The sequence below is a fragment of the Condylura cristata genome, unplaced genomic scaffold (genome assembly GCF_000260355.1).
Source record: "Condylura cristata isolate star-nosed mole 26May11 unplaced genomic scaffold, ConCri1.0 scaffold00057, whole genome shotgun sequence".
Taxonomy (NCBI): domain Eukaryota; kingdom Metazoa; phylum Chordata; class Mammalia; order Eulipotyphla; family Talpidae; genus Condylura; species Condylura cristata.
Genome location: NW_004567158.1, coordinates 1,146,598 through 1,166,619, shown reverse-complemented (window position 1 = coordinate 1,166,619; position 20,022 = coordinate 1,146,598). Strand labels below are relative to the sequence as shown.

At 41.3% G+C, this 20,022-nt stretch overlaps 1 protein-coding gene across 1 annotated transcript in view; it reads right to left on the bottom strand.

The window, feature by feature from the left end:
• The window catches only part of VAMP7 (vesicle-associated membrane protein 7), a 26,501-nt gene extending 7,503 nt beyond the window's left edge, over positions 1-18,998 (bottom strand). Inside the window, exons 1-5 of the mRNA XM_004695250.2 lie at positions 18,845-18,998; positions 15,663-15,720; positions 13,634-13,771; positions 11,567-11,657; positions 6,890-6,957 (exon numbers count right to left, since the gene is read on the bottom strand). Coding sequence (XP_004695307.1) covers positions 6,890-6,957; positions 11,567-11,657; positions 13,634-13,771; positions 15,663-15,720; positions 18,845-18,990 — 501 coding nt within the window. The 5' untranslated portion in view covers positions 18,991-18,998. The remainder of the gene's footprint in view (positions 1-6,889; positions 6,958-11,566; positions 11,658-13,633; positions 13,772-15,662; positions 15,721-18,844) is intronic.
• Positions 18,999-20,022: the final 1,024 nt, after the last annotated feature.

Here is a 20,022-nt window from a genome sequence, read left to right as displayed (position 1 = left end):
TCTGCTCCCCGCTCTGTCTCTGGTGAATCCTCTCACCGCCCCTGCACCTCTGGCCTGTACCCCACTTCTGTGTGCATAAATAAAATAAATAAAAAAAAATCTAACAGGTGTCCTCAGACCACAAAACATAACGGCACTGATTTAAAACACATCAGTTAGGAGATATGGAAAAGGAAAAACTAGGGAATATAAGACAATATGAGAAAATATAGATGTATATATTTTAAAGATTTATTTATTTATTTATTCATCCAGAACTGGGGTACAAGCCAGAGGCACAGGGGCAGTGAGAGGATTCACCAGAGAGAGAGTGGGGAGCAGAACAGGTGGACTGACAAAGCACACTGCTGAGGGGAGCAGCCAGTGGGTCAGGAGGGGTCTGCTGCGCCCTGTGGGTCAGCTCCAAGTCTGGGGATCGAATTCACACGGAAGCAGCTGCAGCTGGCTTGCAGTGCTGCACTTTAACCCGCTGCACCACCAGGGAGGGCTAAAAATATATATTTTTAAAGAAATTTATGGCATCATTTAAAAATTAAAGAAAATGTAAGTAACAGAATACAAATGGCCAAAGGCTAATTCTGTGAGAACAACTTGAAAAATTCAGAAAACAAAATGTCTTGGATGGAAATTATAAACAAAAGCCTTCCCTGGTGGCGCTGGGGGTAAAGCACAGCACTAAGAGTTTGATTCCCAGTCAAGGGGGTGACCCACATGGCACGGCAGACCTCTCCTGATCCACCCGCTGCTCCTCTCAGCAGTGGCCTGCTCTGCTCCCCGCTCTGTCTCTGGTGAATCCTCTCACTCCTGCACCTCTGGCCTGTATCCCAGCTCTGTATGCATAAATAAATCAATCTTTTTTTTAAAAAAAGCATCAGGTACATGAAATACTGATCAAGCAAATCCTGGATCAATCTATACATAAGCAACAGACATTTAGTCCCTACTGCATGCCTGGTGCTGATGTAGGTACATAGTAACAGTTGCAGAAGGGAGAAAATAGCTCCCCTCAACCACCCCCTGCACCCGCACCACCGAAAATAAGCAATAGTCAAGGGACCAAGAAACTTGATTCTTCATTTTGAAAGGAGTGCCCAGCACAAGGCAAGAATATGGAAAGAAGGAATCTGCTCCCCCGTATTTCACTAACATTCTATAATGCCCACATATTTATTTATTTAATTCTGTAAGTCTCCAGACTGAGGAGGGAAACAAAGGGAGTAGTATACAGTACAGAACTTAACCTTGCCCCAAAGGGGTCTGGCCTGTGCCATCTGTTGCTTGCCTGGGAGTCATGGGCTACCCAGACAGAAACAATTTGATTTAGAATGGGTACTGGTCCCTGCAAAATGCCCAACTATCGGACTGAGAGTGGAGGCTCTGGGTTACAGCTAGAAGGGATGGGCACTGGAGACCGAAACCCAGCAGGTAGGCACCAGCTGTGCCTATGCGGTGCAACGCCGGCGAGACTGCACGCAGGGGCCTGCGCAAGCCTTTCTGTGGGGCAGTCTTGATTTATACTGTCACACCTCTCCACATCGGCCTGGAAACCACTGTGTGCTGGCTCCACAGAAAGAACACAACAGAAGTTTCTAGGTTTGGTACCTCCCAAACTCCACCCTATGCGTGTCTTCTCTCAGGGGAGCTTAATACACATCTTTTGCCCATAATAAACCATAATCGTAAGTACAGTGCAGCTTTCATGGAGTTCTGTGAGTCCTTGTTTTGAACTATAAAACCTGATGGAGGTTTGAGGAACCAACTTACAATTGCTAGCGTGAGGACGGTCTGGGGGCTGTGCACTCTATGATACATTTTTGGTGAACTCAATCACCTAAACTCTGCAATTACAAGCCAAATCATGATAAAGAAATCAAAAGGATGAAAATCATGTGGATGAAGTGGTGAACAATGACACTAATAAACCTTAATATAGTCATGCGATTCAAAAGGTTGAATGGAGATTCATCCACATTCCCCCAGTCAATATTTGAACAGTGACAACTCATCTATTGAAAACCAGGTCAGCAATAAAGAACAACTGTTGGTGGGGGCTGAGGCCGTATTGTGTAAATAGAAGAGAACAAGAAGATATCAAAATCCCTCTGAGAATGACACCATACGTAGGTGACTTCACTGGCATGAGATGGATTAGTTAAAAAATCGGCAAAGGACCTGAACAACGTCTCCAAAGAAGACACACAAATGGCCAGTAAGCACATGGTGCAGCAGCTATGTTGATAGCCAATTCTACTGCTACAATATAGATCCAAAGAAACTGAAACCAAGGATTTGAACAGATGTTTGTATGCCAACATTCACAGCAGCGTTAGTCACAGGAGCACAAAAATGGAGACAACCCACGGGTCAGTCAACAGATAAAAGGATAACTGAAATAGGGTATAAAAATACAAAGGAATTTTATTCAGCATAAAAGGAATGAAGTGCTGATACATACTACAATATGCATTTTGTGAATCTACTTGCATGAGCTACCTAAAAAAAGTAAATTCATAGAGACAGAAAGTAGACTGCAGGAGGCTGTAGATTGGGAGAAGGGGCAGATATTGCTTACTGGGTACAGAAATTCTGTCTGGGATGATGAAAAGTTTTGGAAATAAACAGTAGTGATGGTTGTACACTGTACTTTGGTGTAAGTAGCAGCACTGAATTGTAGACTACATGGTAAAATTACAACGGTCCATTTCTGTTCTATTTTAACACAATTTAAAAACTTGTAGTATACCAGAACCCAATGAACTGTATACTTTACATAGGTGAATTGTATGTCCTGTGAATATTTTATCAACAAAGAATTCAATACTGTTGTTAGCAAAAAATCCCAGTGGTAATCAAATTAAACTTTTTAAAAAAATAGCCAAAGTAAACAAAACTCAAGAAAAACAGGTACAGAGGATGGGGTAAATAAAAACAAAAGAGCAAGATGGCTGGCTTAAACACAACTATCAATATTTACATTACATTTAAGAGGATCATAATTATATCTCATATGTTCAAGAAGTTAAGAGGAAAGCATCACATGCTGATGAGACACACTGACATAAAAAATAATCCAAGTCAAACTTGGAAGGATAAAAAAATACATGATGGGAAGTAATAGCAGATTTCCAAAAAGTACAGAAGAAAATATAAGTAAACTTGAAAATATAGCAGTAGAAACTGAAAAAAGACCAAACCGTGGAAAAAGACCAAAAAAATGAACAAAGCATCAGTGAATACTTGACAACTTCAAGTAGCTTCATGTACATGTAGCTGAATGTTTTCATAATTTGATGAAAACTATAAACCCACATAAGAAAAAAAAGTAAGAGCCCAGAAATGGAATCTAGATGGGTATACAGAAAAGATATTTTTACCTATTATTTAAGTCCCTTTAAAAGACAATTAACTGCTTAAATAAAAATAATAGTATTGTAAAGTTTATAGTATGTGTATAAATAAAACTATGACAACAGTAGCTTCAAGGCCAGAATGGGAAAATGGAGGCAGGCATCGTAAAGTCATTACACTATTTGTTACCACTGCGAGGCAGACCATGATAAATCAAAGACTTATAAAGAACAGATTGGCCAAACAGGAATCAAACAGCAAAGACAGTAGACTGAAACCCTTCCCAGAAAGGAAACTGCAGGCTAAGACTGCTTCACTGGTGAATGCTTCTAAACATCTAAGGAAGAGATAAAACTAACAGTACCTAAACGCTTTCAGAGACCACAGAGAGGTAGTATTTCCCCACTTGTGTATTAATGAGACATGCAAATCCCTGATACCAAAAACTAAAAAGAAAGATGAATTACAAACCAACATTCCTTATGAACACAGATGCAAAATTCCTGAACAACAGCAAATACAATAAGGCACTATATAAAAGGGATAATAAGAGCTTTTTGTAATGCAAAACTGTTTGTAAACTCAATGTAGTTTACAATTATAATGCAATAGAAAAAAAACACTTGATAAAATTCATGAATGAAACTCTCAAATGAGGAATTGATGGGAACTTTTTCCACATGATAAAGGGGACCTACAAAAAAAAAAAACTAGCACTAACTGTAACAGGGGGGTCCCTAGGAAAAAGGGAAGAAGAGGAGAGAGAAGAGAAGGAAGCAGGATGGAGAAGGAGGAGACCTGAGGAAGCCACATGGAGCAGCGAGCGTGTGAGGAAGAAATCGGGCTTGTTTCCTGACCCTGGACTGGTGAAGGCAGATGTGGGTGAGATCCCTGTAGGGAGGTGACTATGGCAGTTTATACTGATTTTGATTTTGCTCTTTTCCTCCCAGACTCGTCTGGCCATTGCTGACCCTTTTCCATGGGTCGCGGCCAGAAGGTGCTTTAGTCTTGTGGCCGCTTTCAGGCCTTGCTCTGGGCCCATCCCTTTTGGGTGGACTTTTGCCCACGAGGGGACGGGTCACTTCAGGTGTTTGATTTAGAAGTTCTATTCTCTGTGTTCCGTATTGTATACTCACTGTATTCAAGTCCCTTTTCATTAAAGTGTTATATGTTTTGTCTTGTTACGGCGGATGGCAGAACCCACTTAGGGCAGGCAGGTTTGGGGCTTCAGGGGTGCCCCTCTCCCCCTGTCCTCTAACATGACAACAATGCACATCTGTAACATGACAACAATGCACATCTTCCCCATAAGATGTGCATCATGCAAGAATGCCCACCGCCACCTATATTCACTATTGTGCAGAAAGTTCTAGCCAGTGTAATAAGCTAAGAAAAAGAAATAAATGGCAGGAAACTACCCGAAAAAGCTACTAGAATTAATATATGAATCTTGCAAATTTGCAGAATACAAATTCGATCAATATACAAAAATTAACTTTATTTCACTATATTAGCAATGAAATTTAGAAAGTGAGATTGTAAAAATTTATAAATTTATAAATTTTACAAATTTATGAAAGTACTGAAAAGTTGATTTCACAAAATAGGTGCAAACCCCCAAAAACTATATAACACCACAGAAAAAATGTAATCTGAAAGTAAACGTAGAGAGATGCCATATGTATGGACAGGAAGGTTCAATGCTGTTAAGATACCAATTCTTTCTAAACTGACATACAGATTGAATGTAATCACAAAGACCCAGGTTTTATAATGATGGAAAATAACCTTGTTCTGAACTAGAAATGCAACATGGAGACAATCTGGAAGAAGAACAGCTGAAAGACATTAAGAGAATTCTATAAAGCCACTTCTCAATAAAATGTGCTACTGATAAAAAGATAGAAAAATCAATGGACTAAAACAGAGACTCCCGAAACAGAACCCCACAGAGGAGATTTTTTTTTTAATTGTGAAAAAATAATTAAAGATCATGATACATACATTGTATGATGGGATGGTATAAACGTTAAAAAAGAACAAACTACTACTACATTTAACATGGACAAAACATAATGGGAAAAGAGACCACTCGCAAGTGTTATATAAAATGATTCCATTTCTATTTATTTCAAGAAAAGGCAATACACTACTGTGACCAAAGTCAAAAAATGGTATCCTCTGTTGGGGATTACTAATTTGAAGAGCCAATGATATGGCCTTCGAAGGTGTTAGAAATGTATCTTGAAGTCAAATGGGTTTAGACATGTGAAAAATGACAGTGTTGTACACTTATAATAAGTCCACTGCTATCTTATTGTATGTACATTATTCCTCCATAAAGAGAGACAAGTAGTACCTTTTGTTACTTGGGGTCATATAGTCAACAAAATAACGCCACAACGCAAACACAGACCATTCCAGAAAAATTAAGGTAATCTTCAGAGACTAAAAACACAAGGTGAATTGGAAGTACCAAGGAAACTGGTCTGTAGATTTTTGGTCAGATACTTCTTTGCCTCCAAGCAGAGAGCTACAAAGAGGTATGATTGAACTGCGGGTGTTTTCACATCACAAATAGTGCCACCATCCCTCCAATTACCACATGCTTTTTTGAAGAAACTGCTATCTTCAGAAGACCTATTAATAGATGTCCCTGTAAAACTAACAGTGACCAGGATTTAAACAGCTCTTAGAGTGTACCAGACACTGTGCTAGACACCTGGTTTAACTCTTGAAACACTATGAAACTGGTCTCTCTGTATTTCACAGAGGATGACAGCAGAAGTACAGAGAGGTTAACTAAATTGCCTAAGGTCACACAGCAAGTGGCAGAGACGGGAATCAAATCCAGGCAGTTAACCATTATAATCTAGCTGCTATGAATACCACTACTCACTAAACATGATCACTTACTGGTCTGTTTCAAGGTCTAAAGTTGTACTCTACACTGCATTTACAATCATATAGACCCAAACAGTAACTTACCTCTGCTCTGTCCTCCTTTTCCCCACTGTAAACTTTCACTCACTAGCCAGATGGGAGATACAGAGACACATAATTATAGCATAAGTAATTCACAGGAGTATACTGTCCCCTTTAAGGCTCATTGGCCCTTTCCAATCCATGACACTTGCGTAATATCAGGGAAGCACAAGCTGTTGTGATAAGCAAGAAAATGGCTGTCCAGTTGTCAGTATTCAAACTGGGCCTCATCTGGCCATATGTTTGTTTCACATTTAATAAATTATACACAGAGCAGCAGACTAGTAAAGATACAGCTGAGGAATCAAATCATGTAGGCATGAGTCCAAGCTTTAAAGACTTATGTACACTGAGTATGTTTTCAAACCAAAGCTTCTTAGTGGCTATTAATGAGTCATGGTTTTTTCCCCCATACCTCATTGTCATCTTCATTACCACAGTGCAATCACAAAATGGAGGAAAGAAAGAAAAATAAAACACTAAAGTACTGAATTAAGACATTAGTCAACCACAGTTTCCCTACATCCTGAAAAACATTATAATATCCCACACTTACCGAATCCACAAGATTTTCTGTCTTATCTATCAATAATTCCAATCTTTCTCCTCGCTGAGCTACCAGATCTGAAAATGTTGGGGGAAAAAAAGTATGTTTATATTATAAACCTGCCATTTTTATCTTGAAGTAAAATCCAATTTTAATTATAGTTAGTATTATTGACAACTTATATTCATTACAGAAGTACTTCTATCCTTCAGTGATAAGACTTCAAAAAATTATCAACTAGCGTAAGAATTTGTTGTTGTTGCTTTGTTAAAGACCAGGTATTCAAATGAACTGTCACAATTGCTCAGTCAAATAGACAATTTGTAAATGAATGGAGATGACTGTTTCCAATGAAACTTTGTATAGACAGAAAAACAGGAAGCTGGCCAGATATGAGTGCTATAGCGTCTTTTAAAAAATATGTATTTATTCATACAGAATTGGGTACAGGCCAGAGGTGCAGGGGCGGTGAGAGGATTCCCCAGAGACAGAGTGGGGAGCAGGACAGGATGACTGATGAAGTACACTGTTAAGGGAGCAGCGGGCGGGTCAGGAGAGGTCTGCTGTGCCCTGTGGGTCACCTCTGGGGAGGGGATCGAACTCATGCTGAAGTTACTTTAGCTTCTTAATGCTGTGCTTTAACCTGCTGTGCCACCAGGGAAGGTCCGCTATAGCTTTTTTTTTTTTTAAGATTTATTTATTGATGCATACAGAACTGGGGTACAGGCCAGAGGTGCAGGGTCAGTGAGAGGATTCACCAGAGACAGAGTGGGGAGCAGGACACAGGGCCCTCCCTGGTGGTGCAACAGGTTAGGATGAAGCACTGTAAGCTGCTTCAGTGCGAGTTCAATCCCCGGCCTCAGAGATGACCTACATGGCACAGCAGACCTCTCCTGACCTGCCCACTGCTCCCCTCAGCAGAGGACTTCGTCCACACGCCTGTTCTGCTCCCCGCTGTCTCTGGTGAATCCTTTTGCTGCCCTTGCCCCTCTAGCCTGTATCCCAGTTCTGTATGCATCAATAAATAAATCTTTAAAAAAATTGCTGAGAGACTAGATTTTAGATAGTCTTACCACACACAGTAAAATGCTCATGTGGCTTGATAGAGATGTTAGTTAAAACTAAGATGGTAATTACAATGTAATAATATATGAATGTATCTAATCAACATGTTACACACTTTAAACTTAAATGTGTTATATGTAAATTATGATTATTTCAAAATTAAAAACCAAAACAAGGACAGATGGGGATTTATAGCCACAGAACAGAGTGAAGGAGTGATCAGTGAATGGAAAATTACTAAGAGGAGAAATCAAGGGTAAGGGATCCTTGCTAAACTGACCGAAAAGAATCTTGCTATAAAAAATAGTACGAACACTATGGAAAATTGTTTGGAGGTTTCTGAAACTGCTAAAACTGGAGCTTCCCTATGACCCAGCCATCCCACTCCTAGGTATCTACCCAAAAGACACAAAAACACTGATTCAAAAAGACGCCTGCACTCCCATGTTTATTGCTGCTTTATTCACAATTGGAAAGACATGGAAGCAGCCCAAATGCCCCAAAGTAGATGACCGGATTAAAAAGATGTGGTGCATATACACAACGGAATATTACCCAGCAACCAAAAAAGATAAACTCATGCCTTCCGCAGCAACATGGATGGAGCTGGAAGGGATCGTGCTTTATGAAATGAGCCAGAAAGAAAAGGAAAAACACCGGGTGGCTTCACTCATAGCAGGAGCATAAAGGACCGGGGTGGGTGGGGGAATAATAATAATGAACAGCCATATACCAGAGACATTTCATGGGGGTGCAGTGGGGGTGGGGGAGGGGAGTCCACAGGACCACAGTGACAGCACAGGTGATCTGGGGATGGAAAGTCCATGGGGATTACAACTGCGATGGAAAAAGGCGCAAAGGGATGTAAAAATAAACTTTTATGATATCAAAAAGGAAAGAATCTTGCTAAAGGCAGGCTAAGGACACAGCAAGGTAGATGATGAGGAACTTGACCAGCAATCAAGGGCAGTCAGACGCCAAGGCTAGTAGAAGACTGACGCAGCAGGCGTCCGCTAGGACCAGCTCGGGCAGGCCGAGGGGGAGCCCAGGGCGAGGCCAACAGGAAGTTGCCTAATGTCTGGTCGAGCAGAGTTTCTGCCATGTAAAATTTGTACAACGAAAAAATATAAGCATTGTTTAAAAATGTAAAGAGACACCTACGCGAATGGAAAAACACCTCGTTTTTCAATTTATGATTTTGGTTTATGGTTCCATTCATGATTTCTGAAAATCATGGATTTGCAAAACCCTAGCTACCATTTTCCTTTCACAGAAACTAACAAGCTCATTCTAAAATATTTATGGAAATGAAAGATACCCAGAATAGTCAAAACAATCTTGGGGGGGGAAAGTTGGAAGATTCATACTTCTGGATCTTAAAAGCCACAACAAGTCCATAATAATCCTGACAGTGTGGTACCAGCATCAGGACAGACCTACAAATAAATGGCACAGAACTGAGAGCCCAGAAATTAATCAATATACCAACGGATAATGGATCTTTTATTAGGATGCCAAGCCCTGTCAATGAGGACAGAAAGTCTTTTCAACAAATGAAAAGTAACTGGATAAAACATGTAAGAGAATTAAGTCAGACCCTTTCCTTACCTTACACACAAACATGAATTCAAAACAGATCACAGACCTAAATGTAAGAGCTAAAGCTACAGATCTCTTAGAAATAAACACAGGAGTAAATCTTTGTGAGCTGGAGTTCAGCAATGGTTTCTTATATATGACCAAGGACAAACTACAAAAGGAAAAAGCCAATAGGACTTTATCAAAATTAAACACTTTCTCAAAACTTTAAAAACTCCAAAGGATACTGCTCAGAAAGTAAAAAGATAATCCATTAGAATGGGAGAAAATACTTGCAAACCATATACCTGCAAAGAGTCTATACCAAGAACTCATCCACAGTTCCATGATAAAAAGGCAACAAACTTACAAAATGACAGTTCTGAATAGATAATTGTCCAAAGACAAAGAAGTGGCCCATAAATGCATGAAAAGGCGATCAAAATAAAAATCAAACCCATAGTAAGACAGCACTGCACACGTACCAGGTGAGCCATAATCAAAGACATAGTAACAAGAGGATGTGGAGAAACTGGAACCGGCACGCACTGTCACCAGGAAGGCAGTGGTATGGCGCTGCACCAACGCTTGGCCTGAAAGTTAGCATGTAACCCAGCAATTCCAAGAACACGGAAGAATGCTCACCAAAAAAATTTGTACACAAATATTCAGAGAAGCATTATATTCATACTAGCCGAACAGTGGGAACAATCCGAATGTGTGTCTAGAGCTGAATGAGGAAATAAAACACACGGACACAGTGAGAAATTATGCGGCAATAACAAGGAATGCAGCGCTGACATGCTGCACACGAACTTCACAGTCCGGATGGTAAGTGAAAGCAGCAAAATCTACAGATACAAAAAGAAGACTAACTGCTGCTTAGGTCCGGGGGCTGAGGGCAAAGGGGAGTGACAATCATGGGTAGATTGCTTTTGGGGAAATATCCTAAAGCTGCTTGTGGCAGTAACTGCAATTCTGTGAAGATAGCCAAACTAGCTGGTGAACTGGAGGGCAAATATATCTCAATAAAGCTGTTAAATGGAGATGATTACAAAGTTTTTTGCTACATTTTACAATTGCTGTTTCGGTAATTCTAAGAATAGGTACTTTAAAAGTAGTTGAGGCCCTCCCTGGTGGCGCAGCGGGGTGAAGCACAGCACTAAGAAGCTGAAGCCGCTTCCGCATGAGCTCGATCCCCGCCGCCCCAGAGGTGACCCCATGGCACAGCAGACCTCTCCTGACCCGCCCGCTGCTCCCCTCGGCAGTGGACTTCGTCCATCTGCCTGTGCTGCTCCCCACTCTGTCCCTGGTGAATCCTCTCACCCTCCGCATCTCTGGCCTGTACCCCCGTTCTGTACGAATGAATAAATCTTTAAAAAAAATAAAATAAACGATGCATTTTTCAGGATAATTTTAACAGGTTGGTGAAAAAACATAGGCCTACGGAATTTATATTATAATTGATTATTTTGAATACCAAATAGTTTTTTGATCTCATTCTTTCCATGAAGAACTACAAAGTTACTAAAGAGACAAAATGGTAACTTAAATATCTACTGATAAGATCCACTCTCTGGGTTTTTCCAGTGGAAACTGACTAAGCTACTGGGACATCTGTTTGGTAACTGAGGTGGTTTTGGCTCCCTCCAGCAGGTACTGCCCACCGCAGCACACCACCACCACACCACCACACCACCACAGGCGCTGCGCTTCCTTCCCTCTGTTCTCACCTGTGCCCCTCCTCCCTCTTACGCATGCTTCAGTTCTGTGAGGACCAGCTTATTCTAAACTGCTAAAGTTGAAAAGTTTCAGAAATTAACGTTGGTAAGCAAACCCACAAATTTAGAAGAAAAGGCCAGTCAAGGCCATTCACATAGATTACTAATGACAGCTTAGTGATCTCCACATCTCAGCTGATAAATAGCCTCCAACAGTAAGAACAAAATAATGGTGTTTCAGGCTCTTCGCAGTATTTTGACCCAAATCAAGGAATCTATCACCACTCGGCCATATGCATGCGGGCTATGCCTGGAAACATACCTATGTTTCTGACCATGATTCCTTTCAGTTCATCCACTTGGGCCTGTGTCTCCACCACTTTGTCTAGGCCCTTATTCTCAGAGTGATGTTTCTATAAGAAAATAAGATTTAACTTATGGTACCACACATTATTTATAATAAGAAAACAAAAGGAAAAGTAATGACACCAAAGAGCACCACAAAGTTATACCACTACTTATACACAAAGGCTATGTTACTTCATTGAAAAACTATTACCAGGCCTACGTGCGACGATGGAGAACATGTTATAATAGTTTATTTTAAATGAAGTAGGTGTCTTACAGCCTATCAAATATATATTAGACTTTAGGGGCAGAAGTAGGGGTTCTGTTGGGTTGTTGTTAGAAAAACCATGACATATTTCTGCTTGAAAAACAGAGAAAAAACTCGTCATGACATTTCCAACAATCCAATATAATCTATGCTCAGATGAAGAAGAAGCAAACAGGAAGGCTGTTTTTGGAGCAGAGGACCCAAAGTGGAAGGGCGCACCCAAATTGACCCTCACTTCTTGGATATGATGATGGAGGTGCTTGCCCGGCTTCCGAGGATCTGTTCTTATATCTGCTGGGGTCAGAATGTACATCCTATTTTCACTGGTTGCTCACAGGTTCTAGAAAATCCATGACAGCGGTGACAGTGTACATGTTGAAGTGACTATCTAAGCGCTAACAAATCTAGAGTACTTAACACATAACATTCCAGTCAGCTCACTGTGCTAAATGCGTCAAGCCAAGGGTACTATTCAATCCTTCCAAAAACTCTACAGAGAAGATGTTGCTCTTAGCGGCATTGACACCCAAAGATACTGGCACAGATTTGTGCAGAGGATCGCACACAGATCTGGAAACAATGACAAAATGGCGAAGTTGAAAGTTTCGCTGCCGGCTGATCCTGTTTATTTTTGACTCTATCTTGAAAACCTGTTTTGTTGGTGCTGTTTACAGACATAAATGTTTACTAATGAGAAGTCTGAAACAAACAACTGACTTAACAGTAAGGATTTATGACTATTTAAAGGAACTGCATTCCCAGAAGACTGAATCGTCAGAATGCAATACAAAAAAAGAAGTATTTTTAGCCATGAAAAGGAATGCATTCAATTACAGTAAGTCCCTTTTTCTCATTTGGGAAAAAAGTTTCATTTATTATAAAATTAAGTATTACTCACCATATGACCCAGCAGTTTTATTATAGGTATTTACCAAAGAGAAATAAAAACTAATGTGCACACATAGGCTTGTATGAATGTTTATATCTTTATTCAAAAGCTGAAAACTGGAAGCAGCTTAAATATCTACCAACAGAGGAATGGATAAGCATATAAGTATATGCCTACACTACTAGCCAGCAAACGGGAACTAATAATGATCGATAAAATATGGATAAGTATCAAAAGCATTACTGAGAAAAATAAGCAAGATAAGGGAGTGCGCAGTGTGCTGATCCCATTTGCAAGAAGTTGTAGAAAGACAGGTTAATTTGTGGTGATAGTGTTAGCTGCCAGGCGTACGGAGTCAGGGAGGAGTCTGACTACAAAGCGACACGATGCAACTTACCGAGGCATGGAGATATTTTCTAGCTTGACAAGGGCAGTATAGTATTGCAGAGGTGTATATACACGGAGAACTTCACTAAGGGGATAACTAGGTATTCGTGTACATGAACAGGCTTCCAAACGATTAATCTGAGTTGTTCAAACATTGCATCTGCGTCATGGGAGGGTAGGAGGCTAATGGCAGAGAGTAAGAGGCGATCTGCCACGCTGAGTGGATTTACACATTAGCTGGGTAATTGAAGGAGATGACTTTCGATGTCCATCCAATCCTGAGATACTCTGACCACTTTAATGCACAGTATCACTGATTATTAGTTTTCCACACTAAAAGGTTCCCATACATTTTTTTTGGCAGGGAAGCTTTATTATGTTGGTATATACTAACACACTCATAAAAATACGTTAAGGTTAGGGTCCCCTATGTTCACAGTACTTTAAAATACTAAGGGAGACATGAATCAAAGCATTATATCCTGAGAACATCTTACCAGCTGTGCGGCCAAGACACTTGAGAACTCGCTGTTCATGGCATAAGGAAGTGCAGTCTGTGCTCTTGAACCATATGTAGTCTGGAACCTCTTCTTTATCTCATTTAAAAAATTAAATGCCCGGGAACGTTCAAAATCCTGAAAAAAGACCATTGCAGAGTTTGCATTAGGAAAGAAAGAACAATATGTACAATAACAGCATAAAAACAGCTAACATTTACTGAACTTTCCATCAGGAGGAACTAGCACTGACCTTTTACAGATCAGGAAACAGAGACTGAAAAGGTAACTAACTTGCCCAAAGTCAAACTACTACTGAATGAAAGAATTAAAAAGGTCAATTGAAAGAGGGTTACCGCCCGCAGAAGATAATGGTGTCTAGGCTAGCTCCTTAGCAGAAACTGAATTTTATTCCCTCCATATTTTTCACAGGATCTTTAGAAGACTCAGAATAAGACAGTGCTTAAATAGTCCCTAAGAACAGCAATCTTCCAGCAACAAAGATAACACTATTGACATAAACTGTGACTTTTTTCACAGTGGCAGTACGTTTGAAAAGATCAAATGATCTATATATATAGTCCCACACAGTGAAAAAACGATGTGTATGTCTGTGTATACACAACACACATTACACACACACACACACACACACACACACACAATGAAAGCTCAAGTAATATAACACTCAATTCTGACCACTCAAAATTTAGTGATATTTCTTACCTACTCCAAGTCCTTTCACATCACTCATTTCAGATGTAGCTGGATTTTCTGGGTGCTAATTTTTAAAAGTATTGCAAACCCTGGGATAAAGATCCTTGTGATCACTGTGCTTGGCCTCCTCTGCATTTCCCATGAGACCAGTCTAAGTCAAGGGGTCTTACACTGGAGTCAAGGGCCAAGTAATTGGATAGAAGGAAAACTGTCTTTAATTTCAATTGTGAATTTAGTTACAGAGCAGAACAGTAGTAAATAGTACCTATGACTTTGTCAGTGACAGAAATCATTTTTAATATACCATTAGTACTTGATATCTGAAAATACCCTTTACACTCGCTACCATTTTCAAAATCGTTTATACTCAGCACGCATCACCACATGACTAGATCTTATTTACTGGACTAATAAAATAACATATACATTACTATGTCAATTTTTAAATACTCTGAATGCTGCATTTCAATATAATTGATTCATTTTACAACCATGTTCTTTATTTCATACATGTGAAAACATACTGGGAGGGGTCCATGAGTGCCAAAGTTTAAGAACCCTGACTTATGCCAATTCCTTTCCGCTTGTCAGCAATCAATCTAGAAAGAAGCAACTGATTCCTAGCCAAGAGGACATGATCACAGAGGGAAGGACATATTTCCAGGAACCATTTCCTCACCCCCATGACAAGAAACAAACATGGCACAAACCCCCTTTCTGGACATGAGCAAAAGCACGAGCTCCACGTAGCCTTGAGGTGGGTGCTTACAGGAGGAAGCCAACACTTAGGGTATCAGAGGAGTGAGAGGCCCTCGAAATGACAGTGATTGAGCATGTAAGTATGGAGTCTATAAATACTCCAAAAACAGATTAATAATGTGAGCTACAGATTTACAAAGTTGATCATAATGCTTTGTGATTTTGTTTTCCCAGATTCCATACTCATTAAAAAAATCCACCATTGACTAGAAGAGTACAAGAATGAATCTAACTTGATATTTTGGATAAGTAACTTTGGAGGGGATTTAATACCAAAGCGTCATAATTACGAATATCAATTCTCACTACATTATAGGCTAAATGTAGAAGTTGCAAGAGGCTGTTAAAACCACACCCGAACTGAGATGGTTTGTATATACCCAGGTATTGACTTTTCTTGTCATCTGCTGTTCAAAATGATAAATGCAAAGCAGAGAAAAAACTTTCCAGTATGGACAGTGACAGTCACATCACCTACCACAGAGATAAATGATTAAGAACCATCTCTATTAACAGTAAGGAGAGTTAAATAACAGTGTCTTCAGTTACTTACATCATCAGTGATACAAAGATAAACAATCCTGTCTTGGCAGATGTAATGAAACAAATAGCTGTAGAACAGAAGATATAAAGCTTATTGTGGGTATGAGCAATATCGCTTTCACTTGCATTTGTAAGCAAATTCAATACTAACATTGTCACTATATTGTTTACTGATACCTATTCCCACATACCTATTTCTCTCAAGTCAAACTGATAGGAATGCATAGGAAACTAAAAGATCTTTATTCTGTGTACGTATGGTACAATGACAGGCGTATCAACCACGAGAATGCTAACCATTCAAAAGCATGACTGTACTCTTAAGGTATGAACAAAAGATGGTATCTCAGAAGGGACAAATAATCAAGACTAACGCTCTCTGTGCCATGGTCTTGTCTCCCTTAAGATCCCACAGCAGGGCCCTCCCTGGTGGCGCAGCGGGTTACAGCACAGCACTGAGAAGCTTCAGCCACTTCTGCATGAGTTCAAGCCCCGCCTGCCCGGGAGGTGACCCCATGGCGCGGCAGACCTCTCCTGACCCGCCTGCTGCTCCCCTCAGCAGTGGACTTCGACGATCTGCCTGTTCTGCTCCCCACTCTGTCTCTGGTGGGTCCTCTCGCCCTCCGCATCTCTGGCCTGTACCCCAGTTCTGTATGAATAAATAAATAAATCTTAAAAAAAAAAAAAGATCCCAAAGCAAGCACTTTTTCTACATTTGCTTGTATTTACTCTGAGCCAGGTACTGGGCTGGGTGCTGAGGACACCAACAAGCAAAACCTTCAGCCCTGCCTTCACAGACCAGTGCAGTGCAGCAGGCAGGGTAAGGAGCAGAAGGCAGTGTGTGCTGTCTCACAGAGGCGGCTCCGCACTGAGATGTGCCAAGGTGACCGGAAAACACTGCTGGAGCCAGTGATGCGCACTGAAACCGAATGAGTAAGGCGCGAGATGTCAAGGGGAAGAACAAGCAGAGTGAGAGAACAAGCACAGCATGAGTGCGGAAGTGAGTTTAGTTCACAAGCTAGAGCATGGGGATGTAAGGGGAAGTAAGCTGCCTATCCAGATGAGGCTGGGGACGTGAGCAAATGCCAGGTGCTCTGAAACTTCATGAACCAAGTGGGCATTATCCTAACATTAAGCATTTAAAAGGTTCAAGCCTGGGGGGGCTTTGCTCTGATTCGCATTTTTAAAAAGATGCTTTGGCTAGAGTATGGTGAGCTGGCTGAAAGGAGAACCAGGCAAGCGGGCAGTACGCCATGGCAAGGCCAAGAGTCCTCCCTGCGTCGAAGGAGGGGGCGGAGAGACAGGCAAACAGAACCTGAGGAGTGGCTGCTGAGGGAGGAGGCAGAAGGACAGCTCAGCCCACACCCCACATCCCCACCTGGGCAAGGGGGCAGACGAATGGCTGTGGGGTTATCACTGTTCGCACGGGCGCTTGACATGAGTTACCAAGAATGGAACTAATGGAACTCGGGCACGTCTTCCTCCACTATTATAAAACTCCTAATTCCACCCTCACTCCCACATGCCCACCCAGAGGCTCTCCCTCTGAAGCACGTGACAGTGCTGAACAAACACTTTCCAGTAGACTGGGGGGGCATTAAGCTTGCCAGGCTCACGCGCTAGTCTCTGCGAACTTGGCCCCTGCCTCTCACACGTCTACTCTTGTTTTGTTGATGACTGTTTTCAACTATCACAACCACACTGATGATTTCTAAAGCTAAGTCTGACTTCCTCCTGAACTTCAGGCCTGCATATGCTACTGTCTACTTGGCCATTTCCAACAGGACATAGCACAGACAACTTAAAACATTTCCAAAACGGTAATCATTTTTCCCACAAAGGTTTTCTCCTGACACACATTTGGGTTTAACTTAGTGCAAGGACTACGAAGAGTAACAAGATGTGGTGTCATCAAGGAGCCCCCTCCTCCCCGGACACTCTAGAGTCAGAGCTAGATGTGGTGACCAGATGAGTCCTCGGGGCCATCCGATGTAGAGAGACTGTGTGCTCTATGTTGGGGAGAAAAGTGCACCCAGACATTCAAGTAGCCCAGAAGCTGTCTCCAGACAGCCTATCACTTCTTCCGGCAGAGAGTTTAAGCTGAGGATGTGACTGGACAGCCAGAAATGGCCTGCACTAGCCTCCCTTCTAGGTAGGGGAGCTGTATAACAAGGCAGTTTATGAACAATAAAATGTCAGGCCACTTCTGACCTTTGCCTTTAAGAATATCAGAAGCAGTGTGGAGACCTGAATTGGAAGAGCCTGCAGTGGCCAGAATCGGAGGTAAAGCCACCCCAAGGCCTTGAATCACTCATCTTTGGGCTCTCATGCACGCTAGCACTGTATGTTTAGACCCATCTTGTAGTATCTTAGACTAGATCCTAAGTTATATAAGGAGTCAGCCTTGGAAAGCAATAAGGACCTGCTTTTGAGCCGCTAACTCAGGAAGTAATGATGGGCCAAGAAGTAACAAGAGTTTTTTAGGTGCTGATGAAGACGGCTGAGGTATGTTTTATCTGATTTCTAAGACTTCCCATTTATGTCCCTGTCAGTCCATTCCCCCCCCCCCCCCAGAGTGATCCTTCTACAGTAAGAGCTGACTACGTCATACTGCCACTGAAAACCTTCAATGCCTTCCACAGGCCACAGGGTAAAGGCCAAGCCCCTTAACATGGCCCAAGACCCTACATGACCTCTCTTCTGCCTGTCTCTAGCTTTATTCTCACCACTCAGGGCACCCGTCACAGAGCACCATCTCTACCAGCTGGAACGTCATCCTCCTCCCTTCAACCTTCCAGTATGGTTTTCTATGGATTTGACTATCTCCTTCATTCACTATAACCTCTGTGACGACAAAGACTGTGCTTCTTGGATCCCCAGCATCAAGCAAAGTTCCTGGCAATAGTCAGGTGCTCAGTAAATATTTACTAAAAGAATGAACAGAAGAACTTTATTTTATCTGTATCATTTCACATATACTAAAGCTCTACAGAAAAATCATTTTTACAAATTTCCATATCTTTAAAATATTAATATCACTTTGATGGCACAATAAAATAATTACAAGTTAAGTTTATCACCAACAGACCTGGACATTCTCTAAGATGGTAAAGGTTACTAGTCTCCTGCTCTACTGTTCCTGTAAAATGACAGAATTCACTTCTTTCTCCCTACCACATGCAGAGAACTCACCTGCCATGGGAGTAAGTTAGCTTGTTATTTTCAGATGGTATCTTAGCCAGAATCTGCTCTGTCACTTCCAGGAAATTTCCTCCACACCAAGCGTGTTTGGCAAGGATAGTGGTTCCCCTGGCAACAACAGCAAAAAGAATGGCCATGGCTTCAATCTATCAAAAGGAAAAAAAGGCACACAAGAGTTATAACATTTCCTTGACATGTTCTTTCAAAAGTAACTTATTATCACTTACCAACCCTTACCTGGAACCTTTTTTCTAAGATATATTTTAGTGATTTATGCATACAAGAAAGGGATGTAGGCCAGGAGTGCAGAGGGTGAGAAAATTCGCCAGACACAGAGTAAGGAGCACAACAGACTGATGCACTGAAATCCACTGCTGAGGGGAGCAGTGGGCGGGGACAGGTCTGCTGTGCCATGCTGGTCAGCTCCCTGGCTAGGGATGAAACTCATGCCACAGAGGCTGGCGACAGCTTGATGATAACGCGGGGACTTTAACCCGTGCACCAGGGAGGCCCAACCTGGAAACATTACTGGCCAAGGCACTATAACATTCAAAGTGACAGACTTACTGTAAGTCAGGCTTGTACACACAACCTAAACCACACTGATATGCATATTATGTAGAGGCATACCAAATGAGTTAAGTACATGTATGTATGTGCCTATAAAATGTAATGAACACGTGATCCACACTGTTAGGTTGTACTACGTCAATAGGCTGCATTTAAAAACTATACAGCATAAATTGCTATTAACCTCTGAAAAGCAATGAGGATAAGGCAGCTAAGAGACAAAGATGTTGTTACAGGTGAGCATAAGCATCCCTTCCTGGAAATTTATCCTAGGGAATTAGTTCAGCTAAGTTAGACTCTAGATTCACAAAGACCCCTATTAACAGTAATTTACAGTGATTAACTCCTTTAATCCTCATCTTGATGAAATTATCTCTATTATGATGTTCACATTATAGATCAGGAAACTAAAGTATGGATGACTTAAATAATTAGCCCAAAATTACAGCACTAGGAAGCAGTAAGAGATTAAAACCCAGGTATGAGGCCCTCCCTGGTGGCTCAGCGGGTTACAACACAGCACTGAGAAGCTAAAGCCGCTTCCGCATGACTTCGATCCCCGCCTGCCCCGGAGGAGACCCCATGGCGCGGCAGACCTC